At 31.0% G+C, this 21,614-nt stretch overlaps 1 protein-coding gene across 5 annotated transcripts; it reads left to right on the top strand.

The window, feature by feature from the left end:
* The first annotated feature begins 2,892 nt into the window (after positions 1-2,892).
* On the top strand, positions 2,893-15,614 carry LOC105345395 (uncharacterized). 5 transcript variants are annotated; one of them, XM_066077018.1, is made up of 11 exons: positions 2,893-3,010; positions 4,226-4,339; positions 4,841-4,975; positions 5,246-5,717; positions 6,242-6,298; positions 8,931-9,169; positions 9,275-9,346; positions 9,377-9,525; positions 12,614-12,838; positions 13,233-13,587; positions 13,988-15,614. In XM_066077018.1, exons 1-11 carry the CDS (start codon positions 2,953-2,955, stop codon positions 14,356-14,358), a joined length of 2,247 nt encoding a protein of 748 aa, XP_065933090.1. In that variant the 5' UTR covers positions 2,893-2,952; the 3' UTR covers positions 14,359-15,614. The 5 variants fall into 5 exon arrangements, with proteins under 5 accessions (XP_065933090.1, XP_065933091.1, XP_065933092.1 ...); XM_066077019.1 differs by having other exon boundaries at positions 9,275-9,525; positions 13,233-13,294; positions 13,379-13,587; positions 13,988-15,613; XM_066077020.1 differs by having other exon boundaries at positions 9,275-9,525; positions 13,233-13,313; positions 13,407-13,587; positions 13,988-15,613.
* The last annotated feature ends 6,000 nt before the right edge of the window (positions 15,615-21,614 follow it).

Raw genomic sequence — 21,614 nt, 5'->3', positions numbered from 1 at the left:
CCGTCCATATATATATATATATATATATATATATATATATATATATATATATATATATATATTCACACACCAAAATGGCAGTAGTAGTGTTTTAAGCGAAGAACAGAGCAGACAATTTTTTGTGATGTATACAAAGCTTACGTCATGTATTTGTAAACGTTTTGAATGTTGAAGTGAAAATTCCAGTTTTTGACCTAAAAGAATGTGACAAACGCTAGGAGTTATTTATTGTAGCACTGAATGATTTTTTTTTTGACGTCGTCGTGTCAATAACTGCCGTCAGGTGGGCAGACAAATTGAAGAACGGGCGTTAACGCGTTATGATAATTTGTCTGCTCAACTGACGGCAGTTATTGTCACGACGACGTCAAAAATAAATTATTTAATGCTTATATTTACATTTTCTTACTGATGAAATCAATTATTTTCTCAAATAAATCGATATACGAGGGTTGTCCCAAAATAGCGTAGACAAGTGGCGTTATTCAGTTAATCGAAGCCAAAGGAAGATGAAATTTGTGCCACATAGGGTTCAAGAAATTTGCATTCAAATAATGTTTAGAAATTGAATATTGTTTGAGATTAAATTAGTGAAATGAAAGCATGTTAGATCAGAAATTCGACATGCGGCGCAATGTCAAAAACAAAAAGTTAAAATCAACATAATGAATAGAAAATTGGGCGGAAAAGTACTTTTCGAATGAAAAAATTCAAATAAAACATACACTGATATTTGATAATAATTCTTTCATTTACTCAGAAAATGTTTTGGCTATAACAAAACTTTTAAATATTTTATAGCGCGTTTTGTGACAAGTTGAAAAGTTAACTGGTAATAAAATGACGTTGTCAGCGTTTAAGGCGGCGCAGCAGTAACTGATACAATATTGTAAAGACCATGAAATAAATCCCAAGCGGCTTTGGAAGTAAATGAAATTAACAAAATCGATGAGAAATGCGTTTTGTGAATAAGTAGTTAAACATCATTGAAAATATTTGAACAAGTATGATGACAATAAGTGGAAAAAAGAAACCCCGAACGATATCAATGGACGTCAAAATGTTGAACGACACATTTCGGTAAGACGGACGTTAGACAACAAGTAATACAGGGCGAGTTTGGAGCCGACAGATCGTTTGTACTTAGAAAATATTAAAAAACAAAACAAAACTAGAAATATATATTGAATGTGCACGCAGAGTACATGTTCAAAGATAATATTTTTTCTAAGACATTTTCTGAAATAAAACGTAAATGTTATCGTGAACGATGTGGAGGGTTTAGCAACAACGTAAAACTGGAAATTTTCGACGTCGCACATTGCGCCGCCTGACAAAACTTGTTGTTACTAATTATTCATTTTCTCGAGAAATAAATAAAGTACAGATTTGAACTTTTCAGCATTGTTTGCTAAAGGGTCATTGAAGAAAACACAGAAGTCTAATGAAATTGCAGTGAACAGATTATAAATTATGTGTCCTGTCTACATTATTTTGGGACAACCCTCGTAGAGAGCAGATCACGTTGGGAGTAAATAAGTAACAGCAAGAACAGCTGTTTCATGAAAACCGGTTAAAACTGGTTATCACATAGAGTGTTGAGTCAGATCGATAAGCTTGGAAATATAATCCATTAAAAAAATTTAACTCTTGACATTTTGCTTTTAACAATAAATTAACTTTTTGTTGAATAATTGTAAATCATGGTGCTTTGACAATAGTTATGAAATATATTTTTTAACCGATAACACAGAAATCATTGTTTGGGTACTACTTATGTAATTACACGTAAATTTACACGCAGTGATTTGTTGTTGCATTTAACGGCATTTAAAGATCACAAAATTTAATGGAAAAACACAGTAGAATTTTAATATTTATGCTTTAAACGAAATAAGAGAAAGAGAGAATTAAGATATGAAACTTTACCATTAATGATATAATTTTGAAATACTACATGTATCATTAATGGACGGTTTGGAGGTTCGTTAATAAATGTTAAATGCCATTTTTAGAAATAAAGGGGCCCAAACAGAAATGATAATTTTCCTGAAATTATTGCATTAATTTGGTATGGAAATTGATTATTTGAAGAAATCAAACAAATATGTATAGTTTGAACTCTATGATTTCAATACAGTGTGAAGTTGAACACGTGTAGTGGCTATAAAAGTTATATCCAAGTCAAAGTTTAAAAAAACCTTGCTTTTCTGATGACTTCAAATGCCAGGACATTATGAATACAACAGCAAATGTAAAGATTGTTTCAAAATGTTAGAGTAATCAAATTATAACGCAAATAAAAAAAAGTAATAGTAATGCCAGCCTTCCAAAACTTTGCATACAAATAGACGTGCATTTAAGGTCTCATATGAATAAAGTATAGGAATCACATCTAAAAAAAAAAATTGAGATATGACATGATCTTCAAAAAAATTGGAGTTAATTTTTCCTTGACTCCTATGAAATATAAGCTAAATATGCCAAAATATATCGATAGAAACACCAAAACATAGTTCAAAAATGTTTTTCAGAACAACATGAATATATCGTAATACACAAACTATCTGGAAGATTAGTTTGGGCTGAAAATTAGGAGGCTAAAGTAACAGGACTCTAAAACTTATTCAGTTATGAAAATTGTTTTTTTTATTCTTGAAAACCTTCCGCCACAGAATATAGCAGCAAATGTAAAGGTTAGTCCTTTACTAAATTCTGTAAATATAAAATTTTCTTTTAACAATTTTATTCAATATGGTTTTTTTTTTGGTATTTAAAATATAGATATACAAATAGAATCAATATATGATGCAAAATATTTAAATAAGAGGTGACATAAAATAGATACCCAAAAAGAGAGGAGCGAACCTCTTTTAAAAGTGTGACTAGGCCACTAGGGTCTAATCGGTACTCGGGTTTTTTAATAAATTCTTATTCGAACCCGACGTATTTATGGAAATCGAAAGTAGACTGGGTTTATGGGCTAGGATGTCAACCTTAAGGAATGTGGGTAAGTGAACAGTCAGATGATATTATTTGAAACGATGTTCATCTAATTTTCGTATTTTATATAAATATTGACACAAATACATGAAGAAACTGGATCACTTGTTTTGTTTTTGCTTTAAAATGTAAGTTAGTACCTTTAGATGAAACCTCCGAACTGATATGGTAATCTAATTTCTGTGCCTTTGTTTACAAATGCTTTTTGTTGACTTTTTGAAAAGTAGCTCTATTTTTTTAATCATCCAAATGTGCCTAAAAATTATCATCTTACTTCAGATCAATTATACAGATATATAACAATTCAAAGTGAATCTTCACCTGGTAGAGTAAACATGTAAAATCAAAGTATCATTTTTATTTCAAATATCTGAATATAGATAATCTGGTTAGAAGTCTAGTCGGGACTCCGAAAACGGAGTTAACTACGAGAACGGGGTCTTTGGCTCCATATTGCATTGCGGTAAAATGGCGTTTCTAATGTAAACAAAGTGTGAGTTATGCTCCTTAGTTCTAAATATATCTCTAAAATTGGCCAAAAAACACGCCAAAAATTGATTGTAAAGTTTGTAAAACATTTCTGAACGTTTATGTGTCATATTTATTTTATACGTTTATAGATGCTTACTTGCATTACGTACGATTAATTATAAAATGAAAATTTTACTCATACCTTTGCCCGCGCACGTACAACAATATATATATATATATAACTGTTTAAAATAAATTTAATATTACACATAAACGTTCTCAAATATTTTAAGATCTTACCAATTAAGAGATTTATTTAGAACTGTCATGTTGTAAATTTTGAATTTACTGGGTTGGTGTAAATACAAAATTTACAACATGTTGTAAATTTTGTATTTTTGAAATTGACATTGAAATTTTGTATTTTTGAAATTGACACGCCTCGAAAACCATTGTCAATCTCCGCTTCGAGTCGGTTGACAATGGTTTTCTCGGGGTGCCAATTTCAACGGTTACCCAAACAAACACTATATTTATATAATGTTACCGCTTTTTACAATTACTATCGAAAATTTTAACAACAAAGAGGAATCACGAATCATGAATATTAATTAGTCATGCGTGGTGTCTCATGGAGTTTTGTTATATATACGTACGTCAACTCGCATAATTAACTTTTAGTTTGACTATCACTTACTACATACATGTACATTGGAATGCCTCTTAATAGTTCAATGTGAATGAATTTCAGGATTACTATACGTAGCAAATAGAACTTGCTCTGAGTTGGCCAACGAAATACGTGGACACCTGGGCAAGGATAATGTCATCTCTTATGGGATTGAGGAGAAACACGCGACAGCAGGTAAATGCACATGTATTAAATGAGGAAAAATTCCAATAATAATGCACACCTCGACTGCAGAACATTGAACCTTTTTTATATTTTATTCGACTGATCCACCCAACAACAAACTCAACTTATTCATGATTGAATGTCGTTTTTACTATTAATTCAACAATATATATTGTATTTTGAGGTATTTTGATAAATGATGCAATATATTAGATATTATTTTTATACATTAGATACAACAGAAACATGAGAATATTCTTGTATTGTAAATTAGCAATTACATGTACCACTTGTGTATGTAGTGTATAATATTGTAAATCCCTCAATCATTTCCCTTTTCATCTGAATTTCTATATAATTATATACTTAATACCACCTTATGTTTATTCAACCCTAAAGCATTTTTTTAAAAATTGACATTGATCTCTTTTTTCCTTTGATAATTTTTGTTATTACGGTACAGTTTTTTATTTTAAATAGAGTCTGACTGTTATATTTTTTTTTCTTTAGATAAACTTACTCATACCGGCGGACGTATTAAAAGACACATTCGCAAAGCAGATTCCTTTATAGTAATTGTCGATGATGTCCACTGGAAAACTTTCTGGAATGAAAAAACAAACAAAATTCCTAACAAACTTGAAGGTAACAATAGCACAAATTCCTGGGTTTTTTTTAATTCTATAAATGTTCTCCTGGAAATCGGATAGTTTTTAGTCTGCATGTTTGAATCTTATGCACACAGTATTGTTATACATGCCATGCAGTTTCTAGTATATCATATTTTAGAGGGAATATTAATTATTTTTTCATTTTTTGCCAAATGCCAATTAAGATGTTTGTGTCTATGGCATCAGAATTGCTGTATTATACTTCATAATACTGAATCTTAACTTGTCTTTTTTCTCCTTTTAGAACTGTTAGATGATGATGATGATGATGATGATGATGACGAAGATGATGGTGATAGTTCTGATACTGCAAGTAAAAACCACAAATTCATTATGGTTGTTGGTATTAATACTGACAAAAATGAAAAAATTACAAAAAAAGAATTCAATGAATACCTTGGTAGTCAGAGTATATCATCAAAAGTCTGTCATATGCTGAAGTCACTTGAAGACCACACACCTAACACAGTTAACAGATTAGCCAAAGAAATTGTTGAGAAGTTTACCAATCAATTATGTACTGAAAAGCCTGGTCATGACACAAAGGATACTGGTACGCCAATCTCCACACCAGTGCAGAGTCCAGTAATTAGCAGTAAGCCAAATTGGCCACTTCATGGGCATACAGAAGATTTGAAACTCAACGCAGCAACTGATAGCCACTCAGAAAATTCCAAAGTTGACATAGGAAATACATCTGATACATCAGAGACAGAGTATGTTAAAACACTTTTAAAACATATTCTTAATTAATTAAAATGTTAACTGTGACAAATTGTTTTGCATATACATGTACGTAATTGTGCTGTTAGAAGAACAGCTAAGTTAACCATGGAAAGCATACGAGATCTTCTAAGCTTTATTGATGAAGCGTGTGCCAACATATTGTAAAAGGCTGTAACAAAAAATAAAACACAAATAAAGACACCATTACAATACCATGTCATACAATACACACACAGTCACATGTATTTATATTTTAATAAGCTTCTTTAAGAGTCAATAGAGAGAAAATACATCTTCAGAAAACTTAATAAATTCAAGATCTATTAAAATATCAGAAACTTTTAAAACAAATTGTTGATACTAAATATACAGAAATATCACATTTAAATATGGCCGCCAGAGAATCGATTAAAGTATTAAACCGTGTTCGATTAAAAATAGTTGATTTACACATCTAAGAAACAGAGATATTCATAACTATGAGTTTATTTAATCAGTCTTACATTTTGAGCAGGCTAGGATGGCGTAAATCAAGGAAACGAAAATGGAGCACCTCGTGTATATCAACAGGGTAAAACGCATTCTCTCACCAGAGGTCGTGCTACACAAGCTTCGAACACACCTCTGTGAACGCCCGATATACAAGATTTTTGTACAAACTTAAACGATGGACAAAATGTAATTAAAATCTATATAATTATTCATTTTGTCTATGAATATGATTATAAATATTTAAATTTAAATCTTTAACGCCGTTATTTATTTTTATTTCACCTTTACTGGGAGAACTATTTTGCGGATAGAAAAAATTAAAATATGATCACATGATCTAGTTTGAGAGATGGTTTTTGTATGCTACCGATTCATCGATGATTTTACATAAATCAGCAGCAATGTCATCTCCTGTGATGTTTTTAAACGTGTCCTCAAAGTCATCGCCCGTCGATGACTTCCCTTCACGCTGATTGTACAAAAGAAGCGAATCAACAATGCCTATGTGCTCGCCATGCTTGTTTTGATCATGTGACAGACTATTTTTCCGGCGTTGCCAGAGGTGTAAGCGAAGCTTGTGTAGCACGACCTCTGGTGAGAGAATGGGTTAAACGTTGGTTCAACGAAAACATTGAAGAATTCCAAAATACAAAAACATTAGATAACTCGTAAAACAAAGACAAAAAAGGGGCATTACTCTTGTTGGTTACAGCAAAGCAATTTTAAGTATAACAGTGGCTTATTAAAATCACACATTTGTACATGGAAGGCTAAGGTTAATATCATTGTACAACATTTAGTGCAGCGTTGCATGATAGAATATGATATACTATTATATTATGTATCAGATTAACCACTTCTAGGAAGTTGATAAAATTAAAACACACTTTATTAATATTATTTGATTAGGTGTCATTGAAAACTTTAATTAACTGAAACTTTTTTGCGATTCAGGAATAAGGAATAAGGAATCAATCTTTGAGTATTATGGTGTGATCATGCAATTACGGTTGATGTAATGTTGTACATGTTTGTGGTCCACATGTGACCAGTGTTTTATAACCTTAACTAAAACCGTCAATATCTTCACAATGGCAAAAAAATTACATAACATCTGACCTTACACTGGATATCGAAATGACGTTTTGAAAATCATTATATATTAAACTATAGTCTGTGCCAAGATATTTCTGCCGCATATTAAATTATTCGTTATTTATAAATACCTTTTGGTTCTGACGATGTCCATTCTATAGTATGAAAAAATCCCAAGACTTCCCCTTTGACCCCCCCCCCCCCCCCCAGCTTGTCAAGTTTTAATACACAGCTTAAAAAAAGTCTACGGGGATAAAGAGATGAAGATGCCCCGATGATAACGTTGAAGTGACTTCATAATGGAGAAAAGATTTCAACATTCCAAATTATAAATGTCTGTAGGCAATCTGTTTTCGTTCCTGTGAATTTTTACGAGGCAAAAATGATAATGTGTTAATGGAGTTATCTTGGAAAACCTCCCTTTTATCGATCTCAATGGCATTTCTAGATCTTTTACAAGTATTTTTTTTTAAATTAAAAATCGTCCAAATGTGCAGCATCTTGGGACAAACTAAATACAGGAATTTATCATAAATCAAAGTACTGAAAGTACTGAAAAGCGCTAACCTAGCTTGGTTCTAAGAAAATTTACTGTGTGCAAGCGTAGGCGGAAATGAGCCTTATTGAAATTTTGGTTTATGTTTAATGAATATCAATTTAAAGTATCGAAGGCCAGATTTCTTTAAGTATATGTTACTTTCTGAAGATGATGTGTTCGATGTATTCATTCGCAGTAATATAACAAAACTACGAATTCGCAAAAAGATATGTTAAAATCACAAATTATACCTTTTGAACAGTAATTTATCACAGTTTTTGACATTTTCTTGCAAAGAATCGATTTTATTTTTCTATATTTTAGCTTCTGAATACGCACGATATTTTTTTCATCACTGCGTAGCATCCCTTGCTGATGTTCGTAAGCTCTGCAAACCAATCGTATCTACTCGGCCATTTCCGTCACCCAGATAACTGGTTCCCTATACCTCTTACCAGTTTAAATGATGTATATTTCTGCTCATAGAGGGCAGTTATTCCTTGCACCGGAAATAGAAGTCTAACGACAATAAAGCGCTGAGCTATGCTTAGCGCTTTAAAAAGGAAAAACATACAAAAATTCTATATAAATTATCAGGTTTTAAAGCCCAAATGGGCTTTATGATAGAGTTGATATCCGACTGTAATTGATCACCTCATTATATTCAAAGAATGATTCCTTATAATTACATATACTTATATAACTTGCAGCAATCATACCATACATTTCAAAATGAATTCGAAGTGTTATCACAAAGACTTAGCTGAAAAAATGTAAATGTAGGTTATATAATAACTAATAATCTAAAAGGGCATACACGATATTCTTGTTAAATTAAAAAATGATACATGTAGATGCATTTCATAGAGCTATATTTTGACTAGGCTCATATGAATTCTTGAAAATATTTATTGCGGAAATAGGCCAACCCCTTAATCATAGTACTGAAAATAGTTGAATGAGTTTTTATGTTGTAATATAAGGACTCAATTAGACACATTATTGCCTATCTATCTTGTAGCATTTTCGGAAACTCAAAGTGATTTCAGTATTAAAAATAATTCCTTTACTTTGCTAGTTCCACCGTTCCTGTCACATCAAGTAAATACAAAGACCTACAGGATAAGAAGCCTGGTGTCTGTCTGTATATTGTTGAACTTGAATTTGATCCAGAGGATGAAAATGTTCAAATGGAGAACAGACATGCTTCAATTGCAGAGTTTAAAAAAATCAAAGGTGCTTTTGAGGGGCTAGGTTGTTATGTTAAAAAATTGACTAACCCAACGAAAAAAGCAGCTGAAAATGTTTTGCAGAAAGGTAAAATTAATTGAATTTTTTATCATTAAGATATACAAGCATGTGTCTTTGATTACAACATTTTTATTTATATAAATGACATTTTCAATTATTTCGAAATTGCAGCAAAAAATTGGTGTGTTAATCTGGAGCCTGGTTTTTTTGTGCTGATAATAAGTACACATGGACAAGAAGTACCAGTAATCACAAAAGAAAACAGTTCTGATCAGGAAAAACCATCAGAGGGCACAAGTAAAGAAAGATTCAAGAAAGAAATGGTGCATCAACTGTTCTTCCACGATGGACATACTCTGTCGACCAAGGAGATCATACAGATCTTTAAACCCCTAAGCTGCCCCTGCACATTTTTCATTCAGGTTATTTGTTTTTTCTATTAAATCATGATACTATATTAGAGTTAATATATACTTTTATCAAAATGTTTTATTTTAGAATTCATGTATCCTAGCTAAGGTATTGTATAATTGATAGTTTGATAGACCTTCTAATTGACATGTCACTGGGGTTTATCAGCAATTACATGTATATACTAATATACCAGTTTTACTGAAATACTATGAGACATAATGATGTGTAGAGTATGTGGAAAAGGGGAAATTGGTATTTTGATTATTTTATTAATATTAGGCGTCACACCTGTAATAAGCTCGTTTAGGGTTAAATTGAACTTGAGTTTGAGACTGTAAAAGCCTTTTTTTTGGTTGGATAGTTAAGTTCATTCTTTTCAATTTTAAAAAATACAAAATATCTTTAAAAAGACTTGAATTTATACCCATTCAATATACGTTTTCTTCATTAGTAAAGATTCATTCAGTGATACATGCCTATTTGTCAAGTGTCAATGGTTTTGTTACCCATTTATATAATAAAATTTAAATATTTGGACAATGCATGGTTAAGGCCCTTATCTGTAATGTATTCTTTTTGTTGCCCATGGCAAGTTATACTTACATGTATTTGAAGGATGTCGTAGTACGTTTATTTTCATTTTCTTGAATGATACACGAAATTATTTAAAATGTAAAAAAAAATTCGAGCTCTATTATTCAAAAAAAATAAATAGAGGAGGTATGTAGAAGTATGAAAAAAGTGGAAAGATAGGAGGTATGTAGAAATATGCGATATAATATCCTTACAACCGAGATTTCATCATATATCCAACTGACCAAGTTTAATATAAATGAATGAGTGTGATTGTTCATGTATCTGTCATTTCCATATTGTTTTCTAACTTTTTGACGTTTTCATCGCAAATCTGGCTTGAGAGTATACATTTCGGCAGATACAGGGTTGAATGACGACAATATCTAATTGATAATGGGTTGTAGTTTATAAAAGAAGCGTTTTAATTGGCCGATTTTATACCTGCCCTCTCTTACCTGTTTACGCGTTATTGACAATTTATGCACCAATTCCCAGTTGTGACGTTAAACTCTGTATCAGGACTAAAACTTAATAACTGCAATGATTGGCCAATAATTCCTTCTTGTTTTTTATGGTGTAAACAATTGCAAACACAAATTGTTTTAACAGGTTTCCCCATTTCATTTTTCAGCATAGTGCTTCGGCGATATATTCAATCATTTTAACCCATCAATTTAAGTTGATCCAGTATCTATTTGTAGTAGATTGTTTTCGATAAGTTTAGAAATCTTTGGTTTTAAACTAGACTTGTATATAAACAAGCCACACTTCTTCACTTTACGGAGCTTGTGACGATGTTTTAAAGATTTTCAGTACAGATGTATTATAAGTAAATAAATGAAGACATATGATGTAAAATTCACGGCGTTTCAACCCAAATTTCCCCGTGGAAAGTTTTCTGTGAGGTAAAACAGTCTGTTCAACTCATGTGATATAACATGTAAACAAAATGTGCATTTTGAACGGAAACGTAAAATATATTTGTGTACTAAACAGTTTCTGACAAATTTCTTCACAATAAACTGAATAACATTATACAATAAGCGAAGTACAATCTGTGACTTTAATCTATACACCCGTCTCTTCTTTTAAAAAATTTTTAGCTAATCATTATTATTTTTGGGAGTTGATTTTAAATCAACTCTCCTATGCAGTTACTCAGGCAAACCGAAAGTGAAACAGTGTTTGGACCTAAGCACCAACTAACACCTCTGTTAACATTTAGTCCTTGAAAATAATCGATAAATTCGATGAAATGTATTCTAAAACATTGTTTTTTAAGGAAACTTATTTATAGATGCCTTGTAAATAGTCAAATTTTAAATGGTATGAATAATTTAGAGTAGTTTGTAGTTGTACTTTGTATGTATGCCTACGCCAGAGTTCTCCGACAAGCAGAGAGTCTCTCTTGCTTATCGTAGATTAACGGAGACAGCCGAGAGTCTGGTTGAACGAGACTAGAGTTCAATATTGCTTGGATCTATACTATTTCTTTAAAATATCAATTACTGATACGTAGTTTGATTGAATTAATTCTTTGAATATTACACAACATTATTCATATGGGGTTTTCGCGAAATTCTTGTCGGAGAATAATTCATTTTTTTTAATGTGCATAATTGAAATACATATAGGACACTACTTGCCATGCAAATAATATATCGTTTATTCTAAAATAAATAATAATCGATAAAATCAACTCCCGTCAGTTCTTCAGTTAGCACTTTGATTTACATGTACGTAAACATCGCCCTGTTTGATCTCAAATAACTCGGTAATTTTAAACTTGCGTGTATAACTTTCGACGTGTTTGTATAATGTTCTAAACATGCGTTTGATAAATGGGCGGTTCTATATAAATGCTCCGATCAGAATCTTTGTTGCGAATCGCAATTAAAATTCAGACCGATTAGAAAATGTCATCACTCAACGCAATGCTACATCGTCCGTGGCATATACTTTTATGCTAGATTTGCGATACTTTTATAGGTATGTAATATTTAAAGGTCTTCCGTTTCCAACGGAAGACCTTATTGTTATTGCTTTGTTTCTTTTCTCCTATTATTATTAATTTTTTTCTGTAACGTTTTTCTCAAAAATCACTTCAGCCGATTTTTATGAAACTTTCAGATTTCATTTAGCGTAACATTTGTAAGTTTATCGATCAATTTTTGGTCGTTACTTCCAGTCCCGAATTTTTCTTCTTCCTTAATTGTGTTAAAATTTATGATTTTATATTTGAAATGGTAGATTTTACTTATTTCCAATTTAATTTTATAAAAAAATCACAATGATAGGGACTTTTTAAAGTATAATTAAAGTATATTAAATGTATATTGAAATGTTTTATAGAGTGTTAAAAAGAATTTGATGAAGTGATAAGAAATGATAAAAAAAAAAAAATATTCCTATTTTCTACTTTATGATGCACTCAAACGGAAGATTTACTTTTTGTAAAAGTCATCACAGATTTCATTTAATTTACTATATTGGTTAATCAACAGTCATTGCACATTTTAGGCATGCAGGAGTCGGTTTGGGATTGAAGATCATGTCAATTATGATAAAGGAGTGGCTGTTTTACACAAATTGAACTCCGGAAATATGCCAGAAGAGAGCCAACCAGAAAGTGATTCTGAAGATGCTTTAAAGCATATTCCACTCACAGACACTATAGATGCCAGGCCGAGTAATATCAAGCTTTCAAAGGAAGATGAAGAAAAAAGAATTCGTGACATCACAGCTGTAAGTTAAAGTCTAAACCCTTAAAATCAGTATGTTATTAAAAGTAATTTGATATACACAGTACATGTTTTGAAATTCTGTAAAATATATATTTCGGTAAACAATTAACAACTAGAGCTTTTTGCTGTATAATAAACAATTTACTATTGGATATGGATTTTTCTGTAACCTCTTGATTATGTTTAGACCTTTTACCTGATGCATTTTACCATACATAATTCAACAGTTACATTTTCAAACTGTTACATTACAGTATATGAATGTATGTATACATATGCATGAAAATATAAAATCTACATTCTGATTGATTTGTTGTACATGTGTACTGTTGAATGAAATCAACGGTGTTGCTTCATTTTGGTGAGTGTTAACTATGAATTTATTTTTATCATAGTTTTACAAAATGAAAGAATTTGAGGAGTACATGACATGGCTTAAAAAAACTGATGCTAAATCTGAAGATGATTCTAAAGAGGTCCAACAACTAAGAGAAACATTAAAATGTGACGTCTTCAAACCACAAAAAACTGATGCTAAATCAACGGCCTCTGAAGATGATTCTAAAGAGGTCCAACAACTAAGAGAAACATTAAAATGTGACGTCTTCAAACCACAAGAAACTGAGGATATAATGGTTTTGTGTAAAGGATATGAAAAGTACACCTTGGATTTCTTTTACCCAGAGCCTTCAGTCAGTGATCCTGCACCATGCACTAATGATTCACTCGTCATGTTTGCTTCTGCACCAGGTAAAGTTTATTGACTATATTTTCTTAAAAGGTTGTATTAAAGTACATTTGTTGTTTTTGATAATATTTTTGTCAGACTTTTTCTTACCTTATTATAGTATGAATGAAAAAATAATCATTTATACCTGTAAAATAAATTGTGATTGTAGCTGTTTATATCATTATTATATTATAAAAATATGATTTCTGTGGTTATTAGTATACATGTTCATGAATCATGAAGTTTGATACATTGCAATTTTGATAAAAAATACATTTATGATTTATTACATGTCCCACGGAAAAATCCACCATGTAGAAATCATCAAATAATAAAAATATTTATTGAATTCAGATTTTTGTTATCTACTTTATTCTATTCTTTTTGTATGACTGCTGATCATACTGGGTTTTTTTTAAGGAAAAGAGGCTTACAACAGAGAAAGGCAAGGAGGATGGCTGATCACAAACCTAGTGGCACAGATAAATGAAACGTTGAACCAAAAACCAGAGAAGGTTGACCTACTGACAGAGTTGATAAAGGTGTCAGGCAGAGTTGCATTCAACTACGAGACCGAGACATGCAGACAGACGGACAGTGGCCATAAGTCGGTGCCTTGTCTGTATCATAGACTCAGTGAAGACATCATAATCTGGCCAGAGGAGATGAAGAAGGCAAAACAGTTAGCTGAAAAAGAGGGCTCCGATTGGAAGGATTTTTTCGATTGGGATCCTAACACGGATCCTAAGGAGGATGAACAGGCGAGGATAAGAGTCAAAGATGAAGTGTGAGGTAACAGAATCAAAATGGACAATTAGTTTGATCCTTTGATATTGTTTTATATATTGACGAATTATTAGTGATTTATAAAACGTATATACATCACAGCAACTTTTAGCAATAAATGGAGCTTATTTGATTATATAAGCATGTCTTTTTCGCAGCATGTTTTATGATGAAACTTTAATCAAACTGACTGTTTTTGACTTGATATTTATATACAGATCCTATTTTATGTGCTACCTTTTTTCCTAACTTTTAATATCGTGTATCCTGTTTTATCCTGCTTGAACATGCCGTTGCACTTATGTTTATTCAATCATTTAAAAGAATTGAATTATAATGGTTTGTGGTTTGAAAAAAATAAACATATAAACGATTTCAATCATTTTAGAGCAAAAAAAATTACATTAATCATATATGAAAACTTTTAATGTACTCATCCGATTGCTCAAATAAACATATCAATATGTAATGATTTTAATTTATATTACTCTTGATGAATGACATTAATGCATATGGCTAATAACCAATCATTAGCCTAAATAGCATATGAAAGTTACTGGTTGTTACAATAAGCATTTTGTAAAAGACTATTTATTTGGCTTCAGAATCTCAAAACATAAATGCTATCGCGTTGACTGGTACATTCCATATCCATATATCCATATTTTTCAACTGCATTTTGTGCGAAAGTTTTAAAACATTAGTTATAATTGCTTATTATATTGTAGTTCTATATACTGTGATAACAAAAAGTGTTTACTGTTGCAAACTAACACATTATATATATATATATATATATATATATGTAGACACTGTGATCTGTAATTTTACTAATTAAGTATACATATTTTGTCTGATAGTTTTTACTTAGAGAAAAGCAACTTGTTTTTGAAAAAATCTAACTTTTTCATTTATGAACTGTGCATGTGGCAATTTGTTCATTCCAACTTAAAAACATTATTGCCCAATCCATAAATCCAAGGATAACCAAAGATTTCTACATAAACTGTACCATTTCTTGTTTGAATTTTTTAGCTATGATCTTATGTTTTTAATGTGTCAGTTCTTTAATTTTGATTTTCTGTACTACAGAGCAAAACAAGACATTACCTACATTATTGGTTTTTGAATTATTTTTACATTTTTATCTCTCAAGGATGTTTTTAACTTCTTTATATAGATTACATTTTTGATTTTCTTGCTGTCTTTCTTTCATAGGATGTTAAGTGATATGAACAACTGTATTGTATCATTAAAATTCCTTAAAGAAGTGTTTTCTTTCTTATTATAAGTGGAAACATTGTTTTTCTGATGATGAGGAGTTCTAGGTACAAGTCTGTTTTACAATGTTTAAAATTATAGCATGTCGTTTTGCAAAGCAGCTTATGTTCATAAGCCATTCGACAAACTTTCTAAACACTCTAACAAGAGGTCCATTGATTGGTTGGAGTCTTTTTCTGTTTGTTTCTGATAAGTTATATATTTTGAATTATATTCCGAATTCTACAGTGAAACATTGAAATTATGTTGTCATATTTTTTTCTTTTCTTCCCTTATTCATTTAGTATTAAATAGGTATCACAGTTTAAAAACTGACTGGGTCTGTAGTTTTGGCGTAACTGAAACATCAGAAAATATGATGTTTTAGCTCATCGCCACAGTGCACTTTAAATGCTGAGTATTTTTGGAACAGTATCCTTTAATGATATGAAAGTAAATTCTTACAATTATTGATATGATTTTATCAATAACGGAACTACAAAGCCGTCCATTAATGATAAACATTTAACAATATTCATAGTCAAGATGAAAATCCACTAATGATACATAATTGAAAAACACACAAAATAAGACTGACTTTGACTATTAATGATTTTTTGATAACGTGTTAGTGAATAATCTTTAACTTTTATTGATACAATTATGTTTATTATACTGTCATGTTAAATACTGGTTGAATAATTGTTTAGACGTAGTTTATTATCTGTTTTGTTACCCTCAGCGTTGGCAGCACACAAAATGAATAGTGTCTTTTTGGGAGGTTAACAGTTGAAATTGACACCCCTTGAAAACAACTGACAGCCTCTGCATTACGTCGGTTGACAAGGGTTTTCTCGGAAGTGTCATTTTTATACTATCACCTTCCCAAAAACTCTTGTCCTTATTTATATAATTGAAAATAGCTCTCTTGATATGCATATCTGCATGCTTCCATCTCTGGCAACTTTTGTGTTAGTTCTTGTGTGTTCTTCTGTGTTTGTTTTGTGAAGCTTCACATAAGTCCAGAAGAAACAGAGATATATAGCAGGTTCCAGTTAATGTTCTACCAAACCTCCCTCTTTACACCTTACTAAAATTCTCACAGTATTGAAGGAGAAACATCAAGAGTACTGTACAACAATATACTCCAGAAGTGGTGTGACTCAGATGTGGATACTAAAAAACTCCAAAGAATTATTAGAAACTTTGATGTCAAAAAATCAAATCTGACCAAAATCAATACCGTCAAAACGTACGATTTTTCAAGGCTTTATACAACCAATCCCCATTACAAATTAAAATCTAGGCTTTTTGATATCATCAACAGTTGTTTCTTCAATAAAAAAAAAAGGAAGTCGTAAAATGCTAAACTTGTCATTGGAAATCTAAAAAAAAAATAATAGTTTGTTAAAACCTATTTTGATTCCACACACAAGTAATCTGAAGTTGACATTAAAAAGATGCTTGAGTTTCTGATAGACAAATTATTATTTCCATTCTTACTTCGACTCGATATATCCCAGTGAACTTGAAATAAAAGATACCACAGAGTCTGCGTCATCTGTTTCATATTTGGATATCTTACTGCAAATGGACATTGATGGTAACCTAACGACAAAACATGATAAAAGCGATGACTTCAATTTTTCTATAGTCAACTTTCCTTACTTATGTAGCAATATACCTTCATCACCTGCATATGGTGTTTTTGTCTCTCAGTTAATTCGATACGCAAGGGCATACTTTCCGTATGAACAGTTTCTACGGCGAGGTAAGCTACTGACAAACAAGTTAATAAAACAGGACTATCAACAGTCTCATTTGAAGTCATCTTTTAGTACGTTCTATGGTCGATACAACGACCTTGTCAGCAAAAAAATGTACAATCTTCCACTGGGTCGCATGCTGACTGACGTTTTTCATACTAATTGTTAGACCATTATTAATCACGTAATTGTCTACGCACTTTTCCGGTTTTTTCCCGATTACGACAAAGAGCACATGGCGGTGTGACCGGTCAGCAGAGGATAATTCAAATTAATGCCCTCATAATTACGAATATAATCTGCGTGTTGGTATATATATATACATGCTTTCTAGGCGTCGTTTATTTTTGAAGCATGTGCATACAAACTTAAACCTTATTTTAAAAAAAGCGTCGGAAAAGAAAGTAGAAACCGATTAAATAATCGTCTAACAGAGAACTAGACATAGAGGCAATAAAAATGCATTTTATTGTTATCAAGAGTTTTATACATATATGTAGTTGTATCATTAATTGTTGAAGGCCATTTACTAATGTAAAATGAAAATACATCATTAATGAACATGTTTCTAACTTGCTTTTCTATGTCATATCCTTATTGGATATGAATTTTGAAGACTTAAGACATTAATTGCTACGTCGTTCTGTACGGTGCGTTACAATGGTGTTTCATTCTACACCATGTCCTTTAATCCCGCTTCATTGCACTTTTGATCTATTAGAACATGTAATTATTCCACTGATATTTCAGTTTATTTATCAAAGATGTAATCCATTTTTAAAGATGTATAGATAATACATGTATAAAAAATAATTATATTTCTTTTAGCGCGAAATATTGGCGAAACTATGAATGAAATGATTGTGTGTAGATTGACAAGAACACAAAATGCACATATAACGGAAAAAAATCACCAAATAAAAGGTTTTCCATATTCAGCAGATTTAAATATGAAAGATGAGATAAAAGGCATAAAGAATATAAATAAGATGTAGGAATTAATATAAAAAACGTAGTTTATTGCGAGCAAACGTGTGATAAGATGTTTTATTTTTGTTGGTTCATCAGAGGAAACAGGGCATAGCAAAATTATCAGTGAACTTAATACCGGTATAACGTGGTTATGAAATGAAATGAATATCTAATTCAAACATTGCATATTTGTCTAAAAAGATGGATTTCCAAGTTCTCTCTGAAAACGTTATGACACCCGTGCGGCAATCGGGAGTACTAATTTGATACAACGACAGATACAATTTTAATTGGAAGAACTGTGGTATTGTGCACTATATATCAGTATAATACTTCATAAACATATTATATTCTGTTAGAGCTTGAAAAACGATACTGACCGTGACAGTTACAGGATGCAATCTAGAAAAGGGTATTTATTATGCTTAGGTTTACTATTGAACTCATTTATACTTTAAAAAACTACCAAAATAAAGTTGCTATTAAACCCTCTTAAAACTGAAAACGAGTTTACATATTTAATTGACTGTTAATTACGTCACAGTATAGAGATTTAAGGAGGCTCGATGGCAATAAGTTAACCACCAGATCTACCAAATATCTTCGGATATGATTTGTTTTCTTATAAACCTATTATTTTGTAAAGAAAAAATTCATAATTTCTATATTTTAATATTGGGTATTTTCCTATATTTTTATATAGATCTTCTAAAGGAGATCAGTGCAGACTAAAAATGGCCACGGCCATCGAGCCCTTATAAATGCTTTGTTAAATTGTTTGTATGTTTATCATGTAATAGCTCAGTGGTTTAAGGATCGGGCTTGTAAACTTCAGATTGTGAGTTCGAATGTGCTTTGTTTACAAATACTGAAATTTTTCTTTTATCCAAAATTGCATATCTTATCTTCTATTTGTTCAACTTCTTATGCACTATGCTGGCATAATCAAGTTTTTTCAAGGTACTATTTCAAGGTATAGTTAGCCACCTTAATAATTGAACTGAAAAGTCAATCTTCAAATAAAATGAAGAAATCAATAACTGAATAGGGAGAAAATCAATTAATGCAAGCAAAATAAAATCAAATGACTAAACAAAAAAATATTTGGTGAATCAATTTAAACATCCGGTTACAAAAACATTCAGTTTGTTCCCGGCTGTTTTTACACAGATAGAGGTAACTTTTGCATTCACTCACACAGAACAATTCTGGTGTCGTAGAGTACCTAATTTTGATAGATATGTTTTAATTCAAACAAATCAAATTAAAAAAGCAAGGTTATACATGTACAATTTAAAAAGGCAAATGAAATGGCATTTTACACGCAGAATTAAGTTGTTTGTTTTTTGTTTAGAAAGTCTTTGATATGTAAAATGGTCCTTTATCCACCCTTACGTTTGTCATCATTCACCGCATGCTAGTTAGAGCTTTATTCTACTAACTTTCAATCTCCTATTTGATTTAGAAAAACTGTTTTTTAAGAATTATGCCTAAGCAAACAGAATTTTTTTTGGTAAAAATGTTTCAGCATTTTAGAGCAGTTTTTTGTTAAAGATTATACATAAACTTTCCATTTTATATTTTTGCGTTGTACAGTCATACTGATTGTATGTCTTTAAAACAGCGAAAAAATGAATTCAAAACACCATTATTTGATGTAGGGGTTTTTGTTATTATTTAAATCAAATGCCCTAACTTACTAACTGATGAATTTTATATGTTTTTGAGAAAATGCGGGAAGTTGCCCATTTACGTGCGTGACGTCATATACATGTATGCACAGGAAATGATCAATGCTACGTTGTAAAACATATCTATGTGATATGATGGGTTTTTTTTCAAATTAAAAAAAAAAAAAAAAACAGGGGGGCACAGAAATTTAACCTTTTTGAAAATGGTTCTTTCATATTTTCAAGTATAAAATAAAACTAAAGCATTAGGTAATTAATTACAATTATACATTTAGATTTTTCGACATGAGAATTGCAGCTCACATTGCTTTTAATACAAAAATGCTACTATTTTTAATTAAAAAATAATCAGTAAATGCATTGTTAATTTTTTGCATTTTAAAAATCAATCATTTTTAAATTAAAATCTTTCCTTGAATCTTTAGCACATTTTACTTTGTCTTTCTTTCTTTTTTTATATTTTTCAAATATATATGTACAATGCATTAATATTCTTCATTTTCATCAAAACTATCTTTAACATACAGGATGTCATCTTTATCTATTTTCAAAAAAAAATAATATTTACTTTGAAATTAACAGTAAACTACATCATATGAATTTAAAAGCTCAAAAAATTTCACAATAATATAAAGTAGCTAATGTATTTTACTTATTTCAGTAGTTGTAGTTATTAGCTAAGAAATAAGGCAAGAACAATTTGATTATTCCATGTTTATTTGTGGAAAAAAAGATGACTCTACTAAATTGTCTAAGTAATTGATATAAGAAAACAAATTTGTTCTAAGTTATGGCTATTGTTGCGATTAATTCAATTAATTTACCAGTAATTAAATAATTGAATTTCAGTTTGTCATATGTTCCACTTTTGAAACTTTTTAAATTCTGTTTTTCACTTTTGTCATTTCCTCAACACAAAATAAAGGAAATACACAAAGGTGTCCAAGTAGCGTGGTGGACGTTGCACTCGCTTTTCACCGCTGCGACCCGAATTCGATCCCCGTGATCGACAGTGGTTGTTTGTGATAGGGTATGGCGGTCGCCCGCTTGGACACGTGGGTTCTCTCCGGGTACTCCGGCTTCTTCCCACACCAATGACCCCCTCGCGCTAACATCCGTGCCAACGAGAGATATTAATATAAGTTTTAGAACTTGCTTATCAATCGTTGTAAAATAAATAAAGGTCAGTAAAGGTCAGTCAGTCAGTCAAAGGAAATATTTTTGATCTCTTTTCTGATACATTAATGTCAATTGTTTTTCATTGATAGGCGTGACCATGTATTAAGATTTATCAAGATGTTCACTCCTCCATGGCACCTGATCCTACCTCTAATCATCGTAGAGGTCAGTGTTGGCGCTGTTCCTGTTTGTATTTTTCCTTTGGACTTTGATTTTGGAACGTTATTACCACATTTCATTCCTATACAATTTTTAAATTGTTAAGTAAACAAATTCGTGGACAGTGTTAAGATAGTATCAAAAGATTGTACAAATTTAAATCTTTGTAGGCTACCATGAATGTTTAAAGTATTCTAAAAATAAATCGATTTCTCGTTGGTGCACACGTAAACA

The sequence above is a fragment of the Magallana gigas genome, chromosome 2 (genome assembly GCF_963853765.1).
Source record: "Magallana gigas chromosome 2, xbMagGiga1.1, whole genome shotgun sequence".
Taxonomy (NCBI): domain Eukaryota; kingdom Metazoa; phylum Mollusca; class Bivalvia; order Ostreida; family Ostreidae; genus Magallana; species Magallana gigas.
The sequence above is the reverse complement of the archived record's forward strand: the minus strand, read 5'-3'. Positions and strand labels throughout refer to the sequence as shown.